The sequence below is a fragment of the Bombus impatiens genome, unplaced genomic scaffold (assembly GCF_000188095.3).
Source record: "Bombus impatiens unplaced genomic scaffold, BIMP_2.2 scf_0216, whole genome shotgun sequence".
NCBI lineage: Eukaryota > Metazoa > Arthropoda > Insecta > Hymenoptera > Apidae > Bombus > Bombus impatiens.
The window spans coordinates 774,790-795,352 of NT_176635.1; the positions used below are offsets into that span (position 1 = coordinate 774,790).

Here is a 20,563-nt window from a genome sequence, read left to right on the forward strand (position 1 = left end):
CTTACAACTAGAAATACTAATTGTTATAAAAAGTTATAAATAATTGAAATATTTATTTATAAAAATCTAATTTTACATAATGTAAATGTTGTTTTATAAGATCTTCTTGGCCTGTGAATGGCACAATAATATTTAAGTCCACTGCTGACCTAAAATACATATATACATTGTAAAAGCTGATAATATAATAATATCGGCACCGGTACGAAAAAGGTATACAATATTCATATTTATACTGCTTTCATTAGCAATATTAATGTATTTTTTTTTTAATATATGTAATATCTATATTATATTACTTATTGAACGTAATAGCATTATATTATCTTTTATAATAAAATTATTACATAAACGTATTTCTGGTAATGAAAACTTACAAATCAGAACAGAGCAAGTTTAAATCCTGAGGTATAAAGTATCTCATATGCGGAGACAAATCAACAAAAGGATCATTATCGTTTTCAAAATTGTCAAATTCTTTTAACCTGCAAAATATAAAAAGGTAATATAAATGTTACTTTTATTTAAATAAAAGTAGTAACTATAAAATTTGTACTAACCGTACAATAAAATGTTTAGGCTCTTGTAATGTCGATTTTCCGATATTACGTTTAGATAAATTAAATACTGTAGGAAATACTGCGTCACGGAAATCACCAATATTTATGAAACTATACTGTTCTAAATTTTTAACAGATAAACTATTGTTAAATCTTTGTGTGATTAATGCACGCATTATTGGAGTATCTACCCAAACAACGCGGCATTCTTTATGGAGCATTTCTGCAAACCAATCAAAAGCACCGACCTCGGCTACATAATTCCATTGCATGCCATCATACCAATCGTGTACCTGTAAGGTATATAGATATTACAATTAATCAATGTTACATTGTAATAGAAAATCACATCTTCAATTGTAGTAAATTATATCTTTGTAGTCTTTCTTAAACTGTATATTATTGTAAATAACTTACAACACACCGGCAAACATGGCTAAGTAGTCCGCGAAAATCTGCCATCAATGCCATAAACGATTCAGAACCCTTAGGATATAGCAATATAATATCTGTATTTTTAACATTGGCGTCTTTAAATTTTTCTTTTTTTTTATATTTAGTTTCATTGGTTTTAAGAACATTTCCATTGAAAATATTTCTATGAAAGCTTTTTCCTTGCATACTATAAATATGTATGATATAGATGAGATACATAATTCCAATAATTGTAAATATAGTTAATGTAATAATAGTAATTGGCAGGTACGAATAAGAAGTTGTATCAGAATTAATTTTAGTTGGTACACCAAAAGTTGAAATAGTAATATCTTGACAACCTGTAAATAAAACATCCATTATATTATACTACACAGCAATAAAAAAGTTATTATACATCTAAATTTAAACTGAGAAATATTGACTATCTTAAGCAACAAATTAAGAAAGATATATGAACATAGTAATATCAGTTTACTTACTTTGATACCAAGAACATATGTCAGGTGGTTCCCATAAAGTGTATTCTTGACATCTTATATCACGATATAAAAATATTGAAACACAATAATTTACCTTTTGTGAAATTTCAGTTTGAAATGTCAAATTTCTATTATATATTTCATTTGTTAACTAATAGTGAAATAACAAATTTTAATTACATAACAGTATACTAGAGTATAACTGAGAAATATCAAACATAAGACTTACCAAAGTTGTATTAAAGTTATAATTTTTATCTCCTAAATAACTGTCCTAAAAATGATATATAAATTTTATAAAAATTTAGTTTACTTACATTATCAAATTCTAACTTAACATATACACAGGAGTCTAAATATTTCACAATAATATGAAACATCATCAACCTAGTCATATTATATATTGTTAAAATTTTACCAAAACATCGAAGCTCCAAACAGCATTAGGAAATTCTTTCTTATTAAAAGGACAGCTTTCATTTCCAGATGAATCATACCAAAGTTTTCCCAACCTTATTACTCCAGCTGTAACCATAGGTTTATAAAGGAGTACCTCAAGAAGTCCCATTTTTCTAAATTTATCAAATTTTCAAAATTTAAATAAAATTCTAATATTTAAGAAAATATGACATAAAAATATTATATAACTATTTTCTTAATAGATATTGTACAAATTAATCAATCTTTACTTCACAATATAAACTTACTTATCAATATTATAGTCATATGTACATTCAAATATTGGTGTCATGATTTCTGTTCGTTTATATTTAGTTTTTATGAATTTATTATGTTTTAACATCTTTACATCCTTATTAAAAGAAAATTGAACAGAATAACATGCGGTAAATATATATGGAACAAAAATTCCAATAGTGTTCTAAAAAACAAAGAATAGATGTTAAATCTTCCGACAAATTATTCATTTTATACAATGTCAAAATTAAAAGTTATTACCTGATACTGTTTATCTGAAACAAACCATATGGTACTCCTAGTATGAGTTTCACTTCCATAAGAGTTGTGAAATTTATAATTGACACACTTTTCTTCACTAGTTGATGCATTAGTTAACAAAGTTAATACATATTTACATATACTTTTTGGTGGTTTAAGATTAATCTGTATAATAGCTGTGAAACATTAAATATGATTTAAAAATTTTATAATGTAACATAAATAGATTTTATTTATACTTAAAATGTTATTATTATTACATATATATATACTTTAGTCTAATTATTTGTTCTGAAAATCTAGATATAAATATATATTATTATTTACCAGGAGATTCAGAAGCTTCATTTTTATTTTCTATTATTGAAAAATTAACATCAGTGGAAATATCTTCGCTTGTACAATATCTTATAGATGAGATATTATTATTCAAGTTATTTGTTAATATTTTACAACCATCAGCATCACAGATATACTGTAAGTAAAAAAATTTTTTTTAATAAAATAAAGTAAATATAGGGCTCTATTTTTACAAGCGATATTGATAAATGAGTGAATATACAGGCATAAAAATAAATATCAAATATTACATTTAATTACTTATTGTACCTATACTTACTTTACGTTCATTTGTGTATGGAAAAGATGAATATGTAACTGCAATCAGGAACGCAGTTATCATATAACCTTTAAGCATAACTGAACTATGCTTTTACAGAATCTATATCGTATTCAAAATTTGTATACTTTATAATCAAATTTTTAAATTTCCTATGAATTTTTTGTGTTTATTTAGAAAAAAGGATTCTCACAATCTTTCCAATTAAAAAAATTGACACACATTATCTCCGACTGTTGATACTATTTTAATACGTATTTTTAAATGGAACATACTTATTCAATGTCACATCCATATGTGTAACAGAAAAATGTTGTAACGGAGTAGCGATAACAATCTTTAAATATAAAGCGAATTTGCTTGTATGTGTATGCACATGTATGTATACACATGCGCGTTGCTCAAGCAGCGCCTTTTAAATTCGGTATCTATATATACATATACTGATTAAGATATTGGTTACAAAAAATAATATCTAAACTGTTAATATTTGGAAAAATATAAGAAATTTACAAAGAAAAAAATATAAGAAAGTTATAAAAGAATTGTAGACAAACTTACCTATTCTTAAAAGTTACAATGCATATAATCAAGAGAGGAGAAAGTACAGAAGAGAAACAAAAAGAAAAGTATTTAAAGTATTTGTAGAACTCGTAATCGTTATTTTAATTTTTCAATAATTTTACTGATTTTTATAAACGATTATTACATATATTTTGATTTTTTCGCAATGCAAATTAATTTTATATAAGTAAAGTATACATAAAAATCAAATTATAATGTGAAGTAAATGAGTTAGAAGCATATTAAATTCCGATATACAGTCGTATCTCACTTCACCATACCATATATCTATATGTACGTAAGCGTGCGTATCTGACAACGCAGTTGTCTTGAAATTATATACATTTACTAATACTCATGGTCATAATTCTTAATAAATATTACATAATTGTATTTTTATATGTAATAAACATTTGTTTATTACACAAAACGAAATAGTAATATTATCCAAAAAGTTACAACTTGAAGAATTTAAAAAGCATGCTTCAGTTGTATGCTCTATAGTCATTTGTTTTTTTTTTTTTAGGATGAATAATAACGCGATAAACTTATAAAACTTATAGAATGTACGAAGTGATCAAAAAACAAATTATTGCAAACAGAATTATCTGTATATACCTTTCACAGCCTATCTTACTGCAAATTAATTTTTAATTCTTTTTAAAAAACGACATGTCGATACTGCTGAGCAAACAAACCTGTTATTACTCATTTATGCATGAAGTATAGCATTAATGTCCTGTTAGTAAAACTTACATACTATAATAAAAATGATAGAAAACGAGAGGTTTTAATACTAACAAGAAGGATATTTACCGAACATAACTGCTTTTTAAAATCGAGCTAAACCCTCATTCGCATTATTAGAATCGTTCGGCGAACGATTCAAGACATATTCTTTTAAGACAGAAATCTTTTGTCAGATTTAAAAACTTCTTCTTACGAGGAAATAAATCCTATTTGATCTGTACTACATACGAAGAATTATTAAACATTTTTAAGCTAGCAATATAAACCGTTTCCTTGATTTTCGATTACATATTTCTGTAAATATTGCGCAGCTTTCTCACTTAAACCAAGATTAGGTAAGTCTTTTTCAAATTGTTCGATCGTTCCAGCACCAGCAATGTAACCATTCAATTTAGCAGCTAAAGGTGAATTTCGAAGAACCTCGTCGCTTGTGAGACCAGTAGTTTCGATTAACCATGGATGATTTCGAAGTCGATACTTTTGATGATAACTGAAAAAAATAAAAACGAATCAATCATTTAAAAATATTGAATATCACTTATTTAAATATTTTAATTCGTTGTGGACGAATCTAAAATTTTTAAGTAAATATGAACGATATATTTAGCCTAATAAAAATCAACGTAAAAGATCGAATCAAATAATATTACATCATTAATAGATGGAACTTTCTCTCTTTTTCTATCATATAACAATGTTAATTAAAGTAATGTATCGATCCAAAATCATTTCCTTTTGTACTTCTCTACGAAAAAGATTGTTATAGTTATAATGCATAATTCTTACTCCTCAGCCGGGTAGAACTTTTCGAATTTTCTTATCTCGGTGAGAATTAGGTTTGTACGCTTCCGCTGTTCTTGTTCACGTGACTTTTCAGCTAGCAACTTTTGTTCTTCATCATGATACAAGACCAGTGACATATACTGGAACCAATAGAAAAAAAATAATCATCTTTTAATAATTAATAAGATTAAAAATTAAATACTTATAATAAAAATCATTATACACATTTACCTGTCTCTTGATCTTTGTAGTGAGACCATATTCATGATTCTGCCAAAATAAAGCGAGTAATTGTGTATATGATATTACGTCTGGATTATATTCGATATCGACGACTTCCGTATGATCTCCACTGTAAACGAGAATAGAATAGATTACGGTATTACAGGTCATAAATACATTAGGTATTAGAGGTATTATCTGATATATAGCGATTAATAAATTTGCGATAAAAAAGAAGCATGTAGAAGGTATTAATATTTGTACTAGGAAAATTAATAAAAATACATGTATGTAAGTGTTATTTTGTAGATACATATCTTTATTGTATATTTTTAAAAAATGATATTAGATAAACTATTATTCAAGAACAAATTTTGTACATACCTAAAAAAAAAGTTTTAGGCATACTTGGTTATTCTTAGAGAAAGAAAATGTAAATAGTATAAGAACATACATATTTCTATAAATTGGTGATTCCTTTTGTCCTCCGGCATAGCCAACGCAAGTCCTAATTACACCGGGTAAAACGCCAAAAAGACAATCGCCAGCCCAAAAGCATCCCATTCCGAATGTTGCACGTTTTGCTTGGATTTCTTTGAATTGTCCTGGCATCTTGTTCGACTATCGTCATCAACACGTGCCAAATCACGTAGAAGGTCATAAAAGAGAGTACTTGATACAATTACAAAAATGCTAACGGAAATTGAGTATGCTAGATTATGATATCAACGCAAGGGATATAAGCGAAAATCGTTCGATTCACGTGCCGTAATGATGTTTTGATTTAATCCGATAAAGAAACCTGAAACCTGCTAAGTAACGGTTAAGCTGAGGATGACTAGTGGCAGAATAGTATCAGTTTTCTAGCGAAGATTTTATCAAACAAAATCATTTTTCTTTTATGTAAAGCACAAAAATTCTTAATTCTTCCTCGATATTAGTAGAATTTTAGAAATTTAAACATTGGAAATGTTTTTAACGGGTGTTAGTGTTAGACCTAATAAAATGCTTATGAATATGAGTAAAATTAATTCTAAGTATTTTAGTATCGACACCTGTTTGGAGATTTCGTTTGTTTAAAAAGTTATTTTGACCTTGTATTTTTATGCTTAGAAACAGTCCTTTTTTACGACACCCGTTGTGTATAAATTACAGATCTGATGCTTGTGTCAGATGCGTGTACAAAAAAAGCGTGAAGAAATTATACAGGGTGAACCACATAACTTGATCACCTTCATCGTTTCAGTTAATGAAATTACTTTGAAATGTATTACTCCGTAATAACATACTTTAAAATCCAAAATTCTTTTCAATATTTAAACACGCAATACTACTATTTTTTCTTACGATAAAATTTACATTAATTAATTTGTTTAATTTTATTTTCAAATGTATGCAAAAATGAATATATTTTCGAATCCTGTAACTATTTCAATATATCAGAATTAGAAGTATAAAAATAGAGTACATACTTGAAAATATATTGATGTATCTTACAAGATGCTTAAAATGCTATTCATTGACTTCAATATACTTGAAGCTATTGTAGTTTGATCTCATGAACACGGTAACATGTAATCAAAGATGGATCTATTGTGTGATTATGTACCATCATTAAATATTATTCATCACCAAAAAATTTTTTTAAATCTTACTATTTCATAAAAAAAAAGAAAATTATGTAAATGGTAAATTAGAACTTCCTACTTTTTCAATTTTTTAAGGAAATATTTTTGGAACTGTTTTACTTCCCATCAATATATAATCAAACAAAAATACCTATAGAAACAAAGTTCTGAAAATTAGCCAAGTTATGTGACTTTTTGAAATAAAGAGTAAAGCATAAACTAATATATAACAGCTTGTCTATAAGTGACAAGCAGTTCAGATGGTTTAGTTACATGATTGATTAACAATGAATGATTGAATTGATTGAAATTTATGACATAACAACTTTTATTGATGACAGATTAAAAAGATTAATAAAAATAATCAAAATTTGTCCAAATAATAAAATATTGTTAATCATTTAAAGTAATTCAATTTGCTGACTTATTTACTTTCTTAATTACTGAATTTTCTGTTTTAATTATTATTTTCTATTCTAATATTTATTAATAAAATCTACTTTTTGAAAAATTCATGTGATATTTTAAGCAGTATAAATATGTAACATCTTTTCTGTTTAGTAGAAGTGTTATAAAAATACATTAAAGTTAAAATAAGCTAATTTTAAATGATATTAAAAAATTATTTACCTTATTTTACGATAAAATAGAAAAGATTAAAAATATAAACGAAAAAGTAAAGTAAACGAGAAAGTAAAGATTCACTCCAAATTCAACGAACGACACTCCGTTAATGACTGAAAAGAACAAGAAACTACCGCGTGCTTCAGCAGCTCTACTTTTTATCACAGTATCCCCCCTCCTTCTCTTTTCCCCACTCTTCAATACGAACTACCACCACTCTTTTCTCGAAATACATATTTCGTTAGTAAGTAGCTCTCCTTTAAATCTCAATTCAATATTCAATTTTAATAATCCGATATTGCTGCCTTAGCATTTCTGCTTACATTTTCTACTATTGTGTTGGTTATTTGGTAATAAAAATTGCATTTGTGACGCCACAGAGTATGTACATATATACTTCCTAACGGTAAAGACTGGTAAAGGTTATTCGTATATTATATTATAATTTTAATGTTTAAATGGTGCTGTGCATTTCATTCATACATAAAATTTACAAATTGTGTAGTAAAATATCTGTAAGTATTTTTTTACAAATCGGATACATATAATCATCAGCCTAAAACTAAAAGGTGCGTGTTTTAAAATACCGGATCAAAGAACGTGGCTAAAAATATCGATATTAACCTCACTCGCGAGAGATACTGTGCCATTAATCGATGTCAAATCTCATTGTATATAGGGTATGTGTTAATTGTCAATTTAACTGGAGTTCAGTAAGTTATTCGCCTGAGTTGCATCAGAAAATTGAAGCCACATGTGTCCGTTACATTAGATAACAATTGCTGGACCGACTGATGTAATTATTGTATCCTGCACACTAAGCTCAGTAACTCGTCATCCACAGCTTCGATCATGCAGAGAGGTTATTATCGCGTCTTTTATTTCCTGTGTATATGATGTTTGCAGTGATACATAATATCTGATATAATTTATTCATTTACAAATGTTTATTGGAACATGACAGTATTGGGAAGTTTGGCATTTTCATAACGCCAAATATAGTACAGGCGCATAGCTTGGACATGCATCATTCCACAATCGTCGAAAAGTCGGATTTAACAATATACTATATCTAATCAAAGATAACTTGATTGAAAAATATAGTAAAATAGTGCAAATTAATGATGACATACCAAATAGCGATAGTTGATTGCGATGAAACTCCTGCGTAGTAAGAGGGTTAAATTTGGTGTCACCATCTTTGATAGAAATATCTATTGATAAGTGGTCCAAAAGAATCATTCATTGATTAATATTGTTAAAGACAATAGTCGAAGTTAAATTGTTTTGCAACAATTGAATTGGAATCTTTGCAACTTTGTTCGAATATTTGTTCACTTCGATAAAATGTAAATGTTTCATGCGATTCGAAATATTGATTTGAAAAATGTTTAACGTAATGAAAATGCAATGGATTTTATGCATTTATACTTATGCCTTTCTTCGTAGCTTTCGTTAAGCTAGGTCTTCCTTGAAAATTTAATCAGCTTCGATTAATGTGAGCACGTGATTATCACGTTCAACGATGGAGGATGTCAGGGACATTTCCAAATATATTTAAAATGAAAAGTGATATTTTACCGTGCATAGAATTAATTTATTAAGTTGGTATAATATAGAAACATTATGTAATTATAGCAAAAATGTCTGTTTCATTCTTTACTGATTCATACATGAGTATATTTATTACATACGAAAATAATAAAAGTGTGAATGAAATATGAATGTAATCAAAATTCAATTTCCATTTCGTAAATCCGATCATTAAAGAAATGCATATATAAAATTTGTATAAATGGAAACAGTACGGAAATGAATATATGTCGGAGATGAAACCATCGGAACCTTTCTTTAGAATGTTCAGAAAAACCCAATACCCTAATCCAGACATTTACGACAACGACATTTAAACAATAAACATGAGTCACCGAACGTACCCACGGTCACGGGAGGGACGTGTAATAAAGGAAGTAAGAAATAGTTGTGCAGGTCTCCTCAAAAACAGAGATTGACCAGAGGAGTGGGAAAAGGAATATATAAGGGCAGTTCCACTTGGAGTTTTTGGAGTTCATGCAGATAAGTTTGACTTGTACGTGCAGTTATACGTGTATCATATCGCATTCGTCATCCCGTGTACCGTGGATTCGTTATCGAACCTGAATTCGTTGTCATCAACATCTCGACTATCTTATTGCCGCTATTACTTACAGCCTCTTGTAGTGCTCACATTTGTACTAATAAACATCAGCTACATCCGCGATGGTAAATTTGAGTGAAGGTTCATCGAACGTCCAAAATTCCAACCTTAATCCGACATATAAATAATGTTAAGATGTAAATCCTCATTGAAATGTAAAAGTATGCAATGCATATTTATAGGATGTAAAATTAATGTTGATTGAATATCGTATAATTCAAGATATATTTCTAAGAAAAAATACAGGATATATACTATTGCGGAATAACGGCACACATCAAAATTTACAAATAAAAGTATTCGTAGAAATATGTATATCTAAATGAATATAAAAAATATTATTTATAATTAGCATTTTTATAAAAAACACGAGAAATATCTACGATATACGATATCATACATAGTAGCCGCAAAAATGAGTTCTTGCGCAATATACAATTCAATAATTATTGTTTGAAATATACATTATTTTTACGCTGTAATAAATAAAATTCTGTACATATTCGAAACTTAACTATAAATTTAGTCAATTGTATCGCAGTTACTTAAATATTCGCTTAAGTACAATACAGATTAGAAATCTATACGATCCCGTTATCTCGAATTTGTAAGCGCATCATCTGTTCAAGACCCCACGCGATTTCCTTTCAAAATCGTACGCGAACAGCTTATAAAATTAATCAAGGTCTAAGAAACTATTAGACGGTACTTAAAATACAAGATCGAAACAGATGTTAGTTTGCACCATATCTAAATAAAAGAATCTCGTTTGGTACAATTATCTACGGTTTTCTATGGAAGAGATACATAGATTTATAAGTACATGTTGACGAAGGTACTAAAGTTGCGGGGAACAAGAATAAAATGGAATTAAATGATTTTTAAAGAAGGTGATGAGTAGACTGCGGATTTTTATATTTTTATAGATACACTTAAAGACATTGAATTTAAATAGAAATCTGTTTCATTTATCACATATTATAATAAATACTCTACTTTGGATATTTTATGTTTTCGCATATTATATGCATTGTGTGCATTTTTGTACTTTTAGATTTTACAAAAATGCATAAAAATTCGCAATCTAGGTAGTGGTAAGGAAGAAAGTAATTAAAAATAATTACATGACAGTACAGCAACTTTTTTCAGAATGATTATCACCGACAATGTCGCTCGTATTTCCGGTGAATCTCTGAAAATCCCTGCCAGTGTTGAGTTCAGAATTGGAGATAGGCGACCCGGGAATACCATTTCCATTAGCATCTATCGATCCACCGGATATATGCCGATTTTGTGCCCTTTGTTTCTTCAAATCCGATAATGATTTGACAAAAACTACCGAGACGTGTATGTTGATCTTGCCGTTGGTGTCGCTGTCTGACGCGTAGATCGGCTGCTGATTACTGATCGGCGAGTCGGGCCCTGTCACTATCGAGGCAAACATGTAAATCCAATGCTATTTCTTGTTCCTTCTGGTTCACGTGAAATTTGCTTTCCTTCCCTCTCATCCCATTCCACCTTGTATTACCCTCCACCTAATTCCCCTTTTTATACACTGAAATAGCACTTCAAAAGAAACTCGACTAGTATGAAAATTAGCAGCCATGCGCTAAGCGGTACATGCTTCAGCAATAAGCATTAGAAACATTGCATGACGGAGCACCAAAAACATGTTCTCTTTATTCTACATAAAAACACCTTTATCCTTCGTCTCCTACCTTCTATCGTATTTATTATCATGTTCTCAGACTTCTTTTTTAGGAGAAAGAAGAAAATTTTTAACAACATATCGGTTTCTTCTTTACCCCGATAAAAAGTGGATAATAAGTTACTTTTGTTTATTAGTTTATCACGTTGTAAACTAAGTCTTTAGGTTTTAAAATATGAATGCATTTATACAAATTTTTGTATTGTAAAACACAAAAGATTTAGTTTACAATTCAATATTCGTATGCATTAAACATAATATTTGTATACAGAAATATGTATGTACATACAAAGCAAATAATAGTTGAATTCTCTGGAACACTAAAATGACTTAACATTTTTCTAGACATATGCATTAACGCTATTTTTAGCTGTGTCAATGTCCAAACATATCTTATTATAATAATGTAATAAGATTTGTCAAATCAATCATTTCTTAAACTAATACCTTCATTTATGCAATAAAATTTATTAAAATATAATAGTATGCAATCTAAATATTACAATAACATCATAAATTTTATTATTTTTAAAAGATAACAAGTGTGCTATATGATATTAAACATCAACATTTTATATCAACATCTTTATAGTAATAATCAACAATTTAAATATGTATCAAAATATTCAAATAAATTTTTAATTGTATAACTTTTTACTTTTAAATTAAGACAAATTTTATGCTTGTTAATGTTACATTTTATCAGTATGATTGATTTGATGTGGAATCTATTATAGATTCCTATTAGCAATAATACGAAACATAATGTCGTGACACAATTGACCTCGTAACGACTTTATCATTTAACGATAAAACTAAAAGACGGGAAGACACATCGCGTGAGTACGTAACTAACATTGAATGAATACAGTTAATCATTAGCAGAACTAATATGTTAGGTATGTGAGAAAGTTCTATTTCTATTTTTCTTAACATTATTTTTTATTGTTGGCATATAAGTTTTTTATGTCATTAGGCAAACATTAAATTATAGAACATGTACACGTAAAATCGTAAATATTAAAATGCTTTGTTATCAGAACAAAATCAATAAGAAGCAAACAAAACAAGAGCTATATATATATATATATATATATATATATATATATAAATAAATAAATAAATATATATATATATATTTATTTATATCTATAAATAGCAGTAGCTGTCGTCTATTTGCTAAACATGACAATTTACTGTTATAATGCGAGTAAATAAAGAATATGTCAGAACTTTTCACAAATCTAATATATATGTATGTATATTACAGCAAATCGATATGTTTAATGTTTTAATTCACAAACTTTCTATGATATGTAAGTATTATGTGGAGTGCTCATTGAATATTGATTACTGATGCATTACAATATAGATTCAAGTTTAGTTAATCTGTTTGGTAAAATATGAAATACTAGTAATATTACCAAATGAAGCTACATTTGCAATACTTTATTTACTTCACAAAGTAATTTTTTGGGAAACTGTTACAGTAAAAGTCTTCATCCTACTTGTATATATATAGGGAGAGTATTAAGTTATTTGTGTACTATGAATGTGCGTTTAAGCTTAGAACATTTTAAGTAGTAAATATAAAAACAACATTACAAGAGCTTGATTTTTGACTGTTAAACTTATTATAATGTCTCTTCACACATAACGACCAATAAGCTTTGCCAAATGCTAACATATTATTTGCAAAGAAGTACTGAAAATTAAGCCAATGCAATTTAGCCCTTGCCACAAAAAGTTTAATTCGGAGAAATATTTTTATGCTATAATGATATTTTAAAAAGAGAAAAACATATTATATATACACAGCACATAAAAATAATTCAACTGTTACAAGAGAAAATTTCGAACGTACAATCACGTAAGAAGTTAAAAAATAATACATCGCTGTGTTGAAAAATACGTTTAAAGAAATAAGAAAGTGATATAGAAAACTGACCTCGCAATTATTCAGGAACACGACGCAGTAGTAACAGAAAACAGAAAGGGCTGATAAATGATCAATGCTTAATACTTTTGTTAACCAATTTATAGTAAAAATTACTGTTCCAATCTTTATACTAACATAATAGCGATCATTTATAATTTTTAACTGCCAGTCTTTAATTCATTTTTTGGATTATCAAAAATTCGTTAAAGAATATTTTGCTTTGTTTTAAACATAATAAGCGCATGATAAATATAAAGTTACAATAACTATACAACGTTAACAAGATCGAGTTATGCGACCAAACGCACAGTTTAAATGGACATGACACGTAACGTATTTCTTTTTTTGCACAAATCTTATGCATAAAACTACCATTTACCAGAGGATTCTACTTAACCATAACCAGTGCGAGTTTAACATGATTTGGAATATACCTGATTCTTTATCGACGTCCTCGTGAAGGAAAGATTCATTATCCTTCCCCTCAGGAGCTTTACGTGCAGCTGTTGGTGGTACATTAGAATCTGTTTCACTACTTGTATTTTCTCGTACGTTGGCTTCGTTTTCCGATTGTGGAACATTCGTAGTCGAACCGCCAACGTATGTCTGAAACATAATTTCTCTGTTGTTTGATTTTAATTGTTTCTAACATTACATAATCAACAACAAATATTATTTTTCTTTGTTACCTGTTGCGCTTGTAATCTAAGACGAGCTTCTTCTTGAGCATCTTTTTTTGTAGTCAAAACTTTATCCCTTATCGAAGTTCTTCTTACGCTTTGAGTACGTGTATTTATACTTTGAGATCTACGTACCCGTCTTCCCTGTGCTTCTCGCAATCGTTTACTTTCTTGTTCTGTTTTAAGTTCTACTATCCTTTCTCTAATTTCCGGATCTTCGCAGATATCTATAAAATTAAATTTAACAATTGATTAATATTTCATACAAAAATATAATCTCCAAAATTTTATTAGCAAAAATATTTTTACCAGCTGGCGTTTCATCGTGTTTATTCTTTGCATTTAGATCAGCTCCATTTTGTACTAGTAACTCAAGAACTTCCAACTAAAAAGATAAAATGAATGTAGAAAACGGGTTTAATTTGAATAAGTTAGTTAATACAAAAAACGTAATTCAGATCGTACATGGCCCCAGCAAGCAGCTGCATGAACTGGTTGCCATTTGTCATTATCTTCGACATCAGTTGAAACATGTTGGTCTAGAAGAAATTCAACTACCCTTAAATAACCATTTGCAGCTGCAATGTGAAGCTAAAATTGAAAAAAGAAAAAGATTATTGACAATTACTTTTTAAAATTAATAGACTTAATAAATTGGTATACATACAGGTGTAGCACCTTGATGATCTTTATATTCTAGATCACCACCTATAGAAGCTATATTTTGTAAATCTCGTAACATTTGAACTTCTATTGAAGCCCTAGTTTCATCTATTAATTCTTGAGTAACACCTCGTCTTGCCATTTCTCCTACAGTTATATAAACAAATTAAAATCAAAATATCATTCCTGTATATTCTTTGTAATCTTGCATTTTTTAAGTAATTTTTAATTACAGATATGTATTTTAAGGATTTTTACCTTCAATGCAATCTAATGTTTTTTCATCTTCACAAATATCATAAGGCATATTACCATCAGCATTCACAGCTAATAAATTGGCACCTCTAGCAATGAGATTTTTAACTAAGTGTAAGTGGCCACATGTAGCAGCAGCATGTAATGGTGTCCATTTTTCACTATCTTCCGCATTAACATTTGCTCCAAACTCGATTAGTAATTTCATCATTTCTTCATTGTCATCTATACAACACTGATGTAAAGCTGTCAGTCCATCTTCATTAGTTGAATCTGGATTTACTCCTTTTTTCAAGAGTCGCCTCACTAAAGCATATGCTACTTCTTAATATGCCGACTGATATACTCAGTTATATTAAAAGTAATTGCAAATAATAATATTATAAAAATTATGTCAGATTACCTTCGTCAATGTCATTTCTTGCTGCGGCTTCTAATAGCATTACACTGTCACTAAAATATATGTGACGTTTGTTACTTGTATGTCTGGTTTGATGTCGTAGCCATTCTTTTTCACGTTGACGCCATACTTTCAATTGTTGGAGTCTTCTGTGACGAGCCAAATGCAATCTCTCTTGTGTTGTTAACCTTTCTACATGTACCATTTCTGCTACTAAATCTGAATGTTCCATGGCTATATTTTTGTAATTTTCACAGCTGTATTTACCTACTCAAAAGAAACAGATTATATTTTGTTTTGTATGTATTATTTAGTATTATAATGTGTTAGTGTCTTCAATACACATGAAACAGAACTCTTATCAGGAAGACTATGATAAAACGGAATTTGAAGCCAACGAGATTACCTTTACACTTATAAAACCATGAATTCATTTCAAGGTATTTTAAAATTTTGTGACATACATTAGATATCATTTTGTTATAATTTAAGTTTTGCTCTTTCAGATTCAAAATCTGTGTGAAATTAACTGCTTTTTCATTCGGTATTTTATTGTGAATGATATCATACTTTTATCCAAAACTTTGTCATATTTATCAACTACTTAGGTAAGTAAATGTACATTATTTACACAAATGTTCCAAAATACTTATTTGACTCATCATATAATCAGTAACAATAAGTTAACGTTGCTTTGTAGTTTCTTCTTAAAGCAAAATATGCTTCCATTACGCATTAACGCAATAAAAAATTCACATGAAATTATGTTTTCTATATAAAACTAAAAAATCAATAAAACAATTAGCAACAAAATTAATGAAAAATTATAAGATTATCCGTAATTAAATTATCACAAAATAAAAATGTACAATTTAATCTTATCTTACTCTATACATGATATAGTGTAATTTTTCTATGATAAATTATATAATTAGAAGATTTCAACAGGTAACGAAAATAACATATGCAAAGGTGTTATATTGGGTGGCATTGTTTTCTCATTCTTTATTTCTTGTTTCTTATTTCAACGTATGGAAAAAAACAATATATTCCTCGTATAAAAGACAAAATAGGTGAAATAGAAGAATACAGGTGAAGAGTGGGAGAAAAAAATTGAATCAGTGATGAATAAAATATTGATGGAACTGACTTAGAAACGGAAATGTGAGTGTGTATGCCATTTCATGATTGTAACTCGAGAGTTAATGCAGGTGAAAGAAATCTGTTCTAAGACTGGGGGGTGTCAAATCGCGGTATCTACTCACATCGGCAAGTGATCGCTTGCTCGTTCACTTATTCGTTCGCGATCCAGTGGAATGCGGAAGTTTACTCGTTCGTTCGTTCATTCGTTCGTCTTTTGTTTCTTTTTTCGTTCGGTTCGGAAAGCGGGCGAGATGAAGGTAGGAAATTTTAGTATCTTGCCAAGTTGAACTGAAAAGTGGAGCTGAATCTCGCGAGTACACGACGTAGCGGAGAGAGAGAAAGTCACCGTGTTGATTGATCAAAACGTAACATAATTTTTACGGTCTCTCTGATGCGACGATTCCACTAAATGAAATTGAACCGAAGAGGGTGGACGAACCTCTTGCTTTTAATTTCACGAAAATCACGTCGCGTTTGATCTCGTCGCGGCGCCGTGCACGCGAGGAAACGCGTACCTGTCAGTCGCCATTTTTAAACTACCTGTAGAAAACCATTCGCGCGTTCCCTTCACCGCGCGCTAACTTTGTCTTTTTTCAAATTATGTATCTCTTACGCACGACCAGTCTCTATGCGTACTCACGCTATATGCTGTGTATTCATTTTATTTTCTACAGATTATGGTATATTTGTAACACATATCGAATCAGAAGATCGTGGAACTTAGTGCTTAGCATCTTCTTGGAAATTCAAATATCGCTATTAATTTATGACGTACACAATGTATGTATGTACATTGTTATCTTACCGTTCTTTTTTGGGTATAATCAAATTAATTTATTGAGTCATTGAATCTCAGAATTTAACTTATCTCAACGATTCATTAGTACATTCTTATTTGTTGAATTATGTAAGAATATCTATTAGTCGATAAATTTTGAGAAAGATTCTGTTATAATTGATGTGAATTGTATACTTATCTAACCTTTTTTCTATCTCTCATTTTTTGTGTAAGTAAATAAGTATATTACAAATTTAATTATTAAATAAAGTAAAGTAACAAAGGACAGTGTCTTCCTTATATACATAATTATTCATATTTCATTATTTTATGATGTGAATTGTATACTTATCTAACCTTTTTTCTATCTCTCATTTTTTGTGTAAGTAAATAAGTATATTACAAATTTAATTATTAAATAAAATAAAGTAACAAAGGACAGTGTCTTCCTTATATACATAATTATTCATATTTTATTAGCACGAAGATTTTTAATAAAATGAGTAATTAGAAAATTGATTTGTTTTTCATTCATTTTAATACTCCCGCCATGAAAACAAGATCTGTAGTCATCGCGCATAAAGTATAGGATCTTATACTTTGTTTACGGTACTAGTAGAAATCTCAGTTTCACATCAGTAAAGTTAAAAGTGATATGGATTGAAAATAATTCTATGTCATTATTTTATTATTATTAATATATTTAATATATTAACAGCGGTGCTTGATAATGAAACGTAAACTTTCTTCTTCGTTGACATTGAAAGAAAGTCAACCTTCCTCGATGTTATATATGAAAGAAACAAAGCAAGAATCAAATATTCCTTTAGCTGTCGTCAGTGGATTCTTTGCAACTATCGGAAGTCTACTTGGTAAACTCGCTGGTGGTGCCGATGTGGATTCCATTGTAAGTGATGTTCTTCGCAACCATTAGTTGCATAAAGAGTATTTAATAATCTTGTGTATAAATTAAATTCCACTATTTTTATTCAAAACTAATTATGTATTTCTTAATAAGTTCGGATTGCTGCTTAAAGGAGTACTTTTAATACTAATGATAATAAGCAACACTGTGGGCTACGCATTTTTCGTAAAAGCACTCAATGCTAGCGGATCTTCTTTACCATGTACAATAACTAGCGCCGCCACCAGTTATATTTGCTCGGTATTTTACTTATTCTTCTATCGATATATATATATATATACACACTAAAACGAGAACACAAAGAAAAGTGAATGCATATTTAGATCTGATTTATTTTTTCTTAAAGGCTCTTACGGGTTCCTTGATTTTTAACGAATCAACGTCACTTACTTGGTGGTGCGGTATATCTTTCGTTATTCTGGGTTTATTGGTCATCTCTTGTACGCAATCCAAAGACCATCATATACCTTCCCTGAAGAGATCGAAGAGCGAATAATTTCCGAAAATGATTTGGAAATCTTTTTCTGCTACTTTCTTAATATTATGCTGTGTCTACATGTCATCTACATTGTAATAATATTATTATCTATTTTAGTATGTATAAATTGAATAAATAAATAAAAAATTATACTGAGACCTTGTTTAAGGGAATTAAAAGACCTCTTTTCTTTTCGCTTTTTTTTCGTACCAGTTAATTCTTTTTCTTGTTAAACTGTTATTCGTTTCTAAATCTTCGAAACCTTATTTCAGCTTTGTAAAATTTATTTCATTATTTGTCATACGATATTTGTAATTGCCCATGATTTGCGCTACTTAACCGAGCATATAAAGATTAACACAGGCTTATCGTCTTTGGTTTTCATTTCTCTTTAAAAAAAAAGATAATGGAAAATACGAAAAGAACGACCGAGGAAACTGGCATGAGAAAAGACCTGAAGCGTACTTGTTTAGAGACTAAAGTGGATCTCCGTGCTTGTAATAGTACTGGATAAGAAACGCGAGGGAAAAAAGAATAGAAGATTCTTCCGCCCTATTTCCTACTACACGTAGACTATATAAATTCCTTTTTGATTGTATTGAATCAGAAGTTCTTTTTAATCTAACAATAACGTTTTGCCTCTTTCATTTCTTTATACCTTTTTGTTAAAATTTTAATATTAAGCAACTAAAATTAACATCAAAATTAAAAGAAAAATTTCAAAGCTGATCGTATTTACGAAACTAATCGTAAGTACAAAAAAATACTAGATTTGAAATTCTAACTAAAAAATCTTTAAAATTTCGATCTAAGAAAAGTTAATTAATTCATTAAATTGATTAAATAACGAGCCTTTATTTATACTGTTTGGGAAGTTGACGTAGGTTAGTAACGAAGCATCCTACTAGTCCAGGGTTACTAGCATTTCGTTACATAGGTAGTGTACCCTAGTTAAAGGTATATGTGTACCGAACTGTCCAAGAAGTTTCAGTCGACCAGGTTTTTACTTTGTGGGGCAGGGTCGTGGTTCATAGGTATATCATGCAGTTGAAAAGGAGGGTATTAGAAGGAGAACGTAAAAGAGGAGCCAGAGGATGGCTTTATCGAGCGGCGGCTGCGCCACAGTGTTGTTCTCTACACTGCCGCCTACCGGTTGTCAGTCATTCCCAACAGTCCAAAATATGATAGTTTCTCTCTTTTCATCTTTTTTAATAAATATTTTCTTACTACTGCTCTGCTACACATTTGCGTAACAATAAACACTTGTCCATAATCTTCCATACCATTAAGTGTATAACTTTGAACGGTAAATCTTGAAAATTTGTATGATCTATTAACCGCTCGAGCTGCTTTAAACACTCGACTCGTGTAATTGCACTCCTCAATAGATTAAATTATTATTTGAATCATCAACATCGACACCTCTTTTATTTTCATTGAATTTACAAGAGTACATTGTAACAATCGTCTATCACTGTAAGCTACGGTCATTGTTCACTTAACGCTCTTGTAATAATCAAACATTAATCAAATAATTAGCATTTAATCGTCTCAGATTTTCGAGATTATCCGTTTCAAGTGTTTTTATACATGTTTTAATTCATCACCCTTACCGTGGTAGGCCTTCCGTTATTCAACGAGTTCTACTGCCCCGTGCACGCGCCTTACTTTCCCCTCCACAACACTTTTATCCCCACCACCGATAGTTCTCCCTCTCGGTGACGGGTGCCCCTAGATTCTAGCAACGCTTCTCGCAACTGAGACAACGGGACA

The 20,563-nt window shown here is 29.4% G+C and overlaps 4 protein-coding genes across 9 annotated transcripts; 1 reads left to right on the top strand and 3 right to left on the bottom strand.

Annotated features, from left to right (window-relative positions):
• Positions 1–26: 26 nt before the first annotated feature.
• On the bottom strand, positions 27–3,493 carry LOC100744726. The gene is made up of 11 exons (XM_012383379.3): positions 3,054–3,493; positions 2,762–2,909; positions 2,435–2,610; positions 2,185–2,357; positions 1,896–2,049; positions 1,707–1,751; positions 1,478–1,628; positions 978–1,336; positions 561–853; positions 378–485; positions 27–149 (listed from the first exon to the last, which is right to left on the bottom strand). The coding sequence occupies exons 1-11, from the start codon at positions 3,129–3,131 to the stop codon at positions 53–55; spliced, it is 1,782 nt and encodes a 593-aa protein (XP_012238802.2). The 5' UTR covers positions 3,132–3,493; the 3' UTR covers positions 27–52.
• A 551-nt stretch (positions 3,494–4,044) lies between these two features.
• Positions 4,045–8,888, bottom strand: LOC100743304 (peptide methionine sulfoxide reductase). 2 transcript variants are annotated; one of them, XM_012383351.3, is made up of 5 exons: positions 8,758–8,888; positions 5,827–5,993; positions 5,382–5,502; positions 5,154–5,290; positions 4,045–4,857 (listed from the first exon to the last, which is right to left on the bottom strand). In XM_012383351.3, the coding sequence occupies exons 1-5, from the start codon at positions 8,821–8,823 to the stop codon at positions 4,620–4,622; spliced, it is 729 nt and encodes a 242-aa protein (XP_012238774.1). In that variant the 5' UTR covers positions 8,824–8,888; the 3' UTR covers positions 4,045–4,619. The 2 variants fall into 2 exon arrangements, with proteins under 2 accessions (XP_012238774.1, XP_003488010.1); XM_003487962.4 differs by lacking the exon at positions 8,758–8,888 and adding an exon at positions 7,631–7,790.
• Positions 8,889–10,029: 1,141 nt separating this feature from the next.
• On the bottom strand, positions 10,030–20,511 carry LOC100743427 (protein phosphatase 1 regulatory subunit 16A). 4 transcript variants are annotated; one of them, XM_024366335.2, is made up of 9 exons: positions 20,404–20,511; positions 15,470–15,733; positions 15,070–15,384; positions 14,816–14,958; positions 14,614–14,739; positions 14,458–14,533; positions 14,158–14,375; positions 13,903–14,074; positions 10,030–11,249 (listed from the first exon to the last, which is right to left on the bottom strand). In XM_024366335.2, the coding sequence occupies exons 2-9, from the start codon at positions 15,696–15,698 to the stop codon at positions 10,942–10,944; spliced, it is 1,587 nt and encodes a 528-aa protein (XP_024222103.1). In that variant the 5' UTR covers positions 15,699–15,733; positions 20,404–20,511; the 3' UTR covers positions 10,030–10,941. The 4 variants fall into 4 exon arrangements, with proteins under 4 accessions (XP_024222103.1, XP_003488011.1, XP_012238773.1 ...); XM_003487963.4 differs by lacking the exon at positions 20,404–20,511 and adding an exon at positions 16,732–17,149 and having other exon boundaries at positions 15,070–15,372; XM_012383350.3 differs by lacking the exon at positions 20,404–20,511 and adding an exon at positions 16,732–17,149.
• Positions 15,764–18,949, top strand: LOC100744845 (transmembrane protein 42). 2 transcript variants are annotated; one of them, XM_024366338.2, is made up of 5 exons: positions 15,764–15,906; positions 15,973–16,074; positions 18,106–18,294; positions 18,406–18,552; positions 18,659–18,949. In XM_024366338.2, exons 3-5 carry the CDS (start codon positions 18,118–18,120, stop codon positions 18,806–18,808), a joined length of 474 nt encoding a protein of 157 aa, XP_024222106.1. In that variant the 5' UTR covers positions 15,764–15,906; positions 15,973–16,074; positions 18,106–18,117; the 3' UTR covers positions 18,809–18,949. The 2 variants fall into 2 exon arrangements, with proteins under 2 accessions (XP_024222106.1, XP_003488023.2); XM_003487975.4 differs by lacking the exons at positions 15,764–15,906; positions 15,973–16,074 and adding an exon at positions 16,729–16,866.
• Positions 20,512–20,563: the final 52 nt, after the last annotated feature.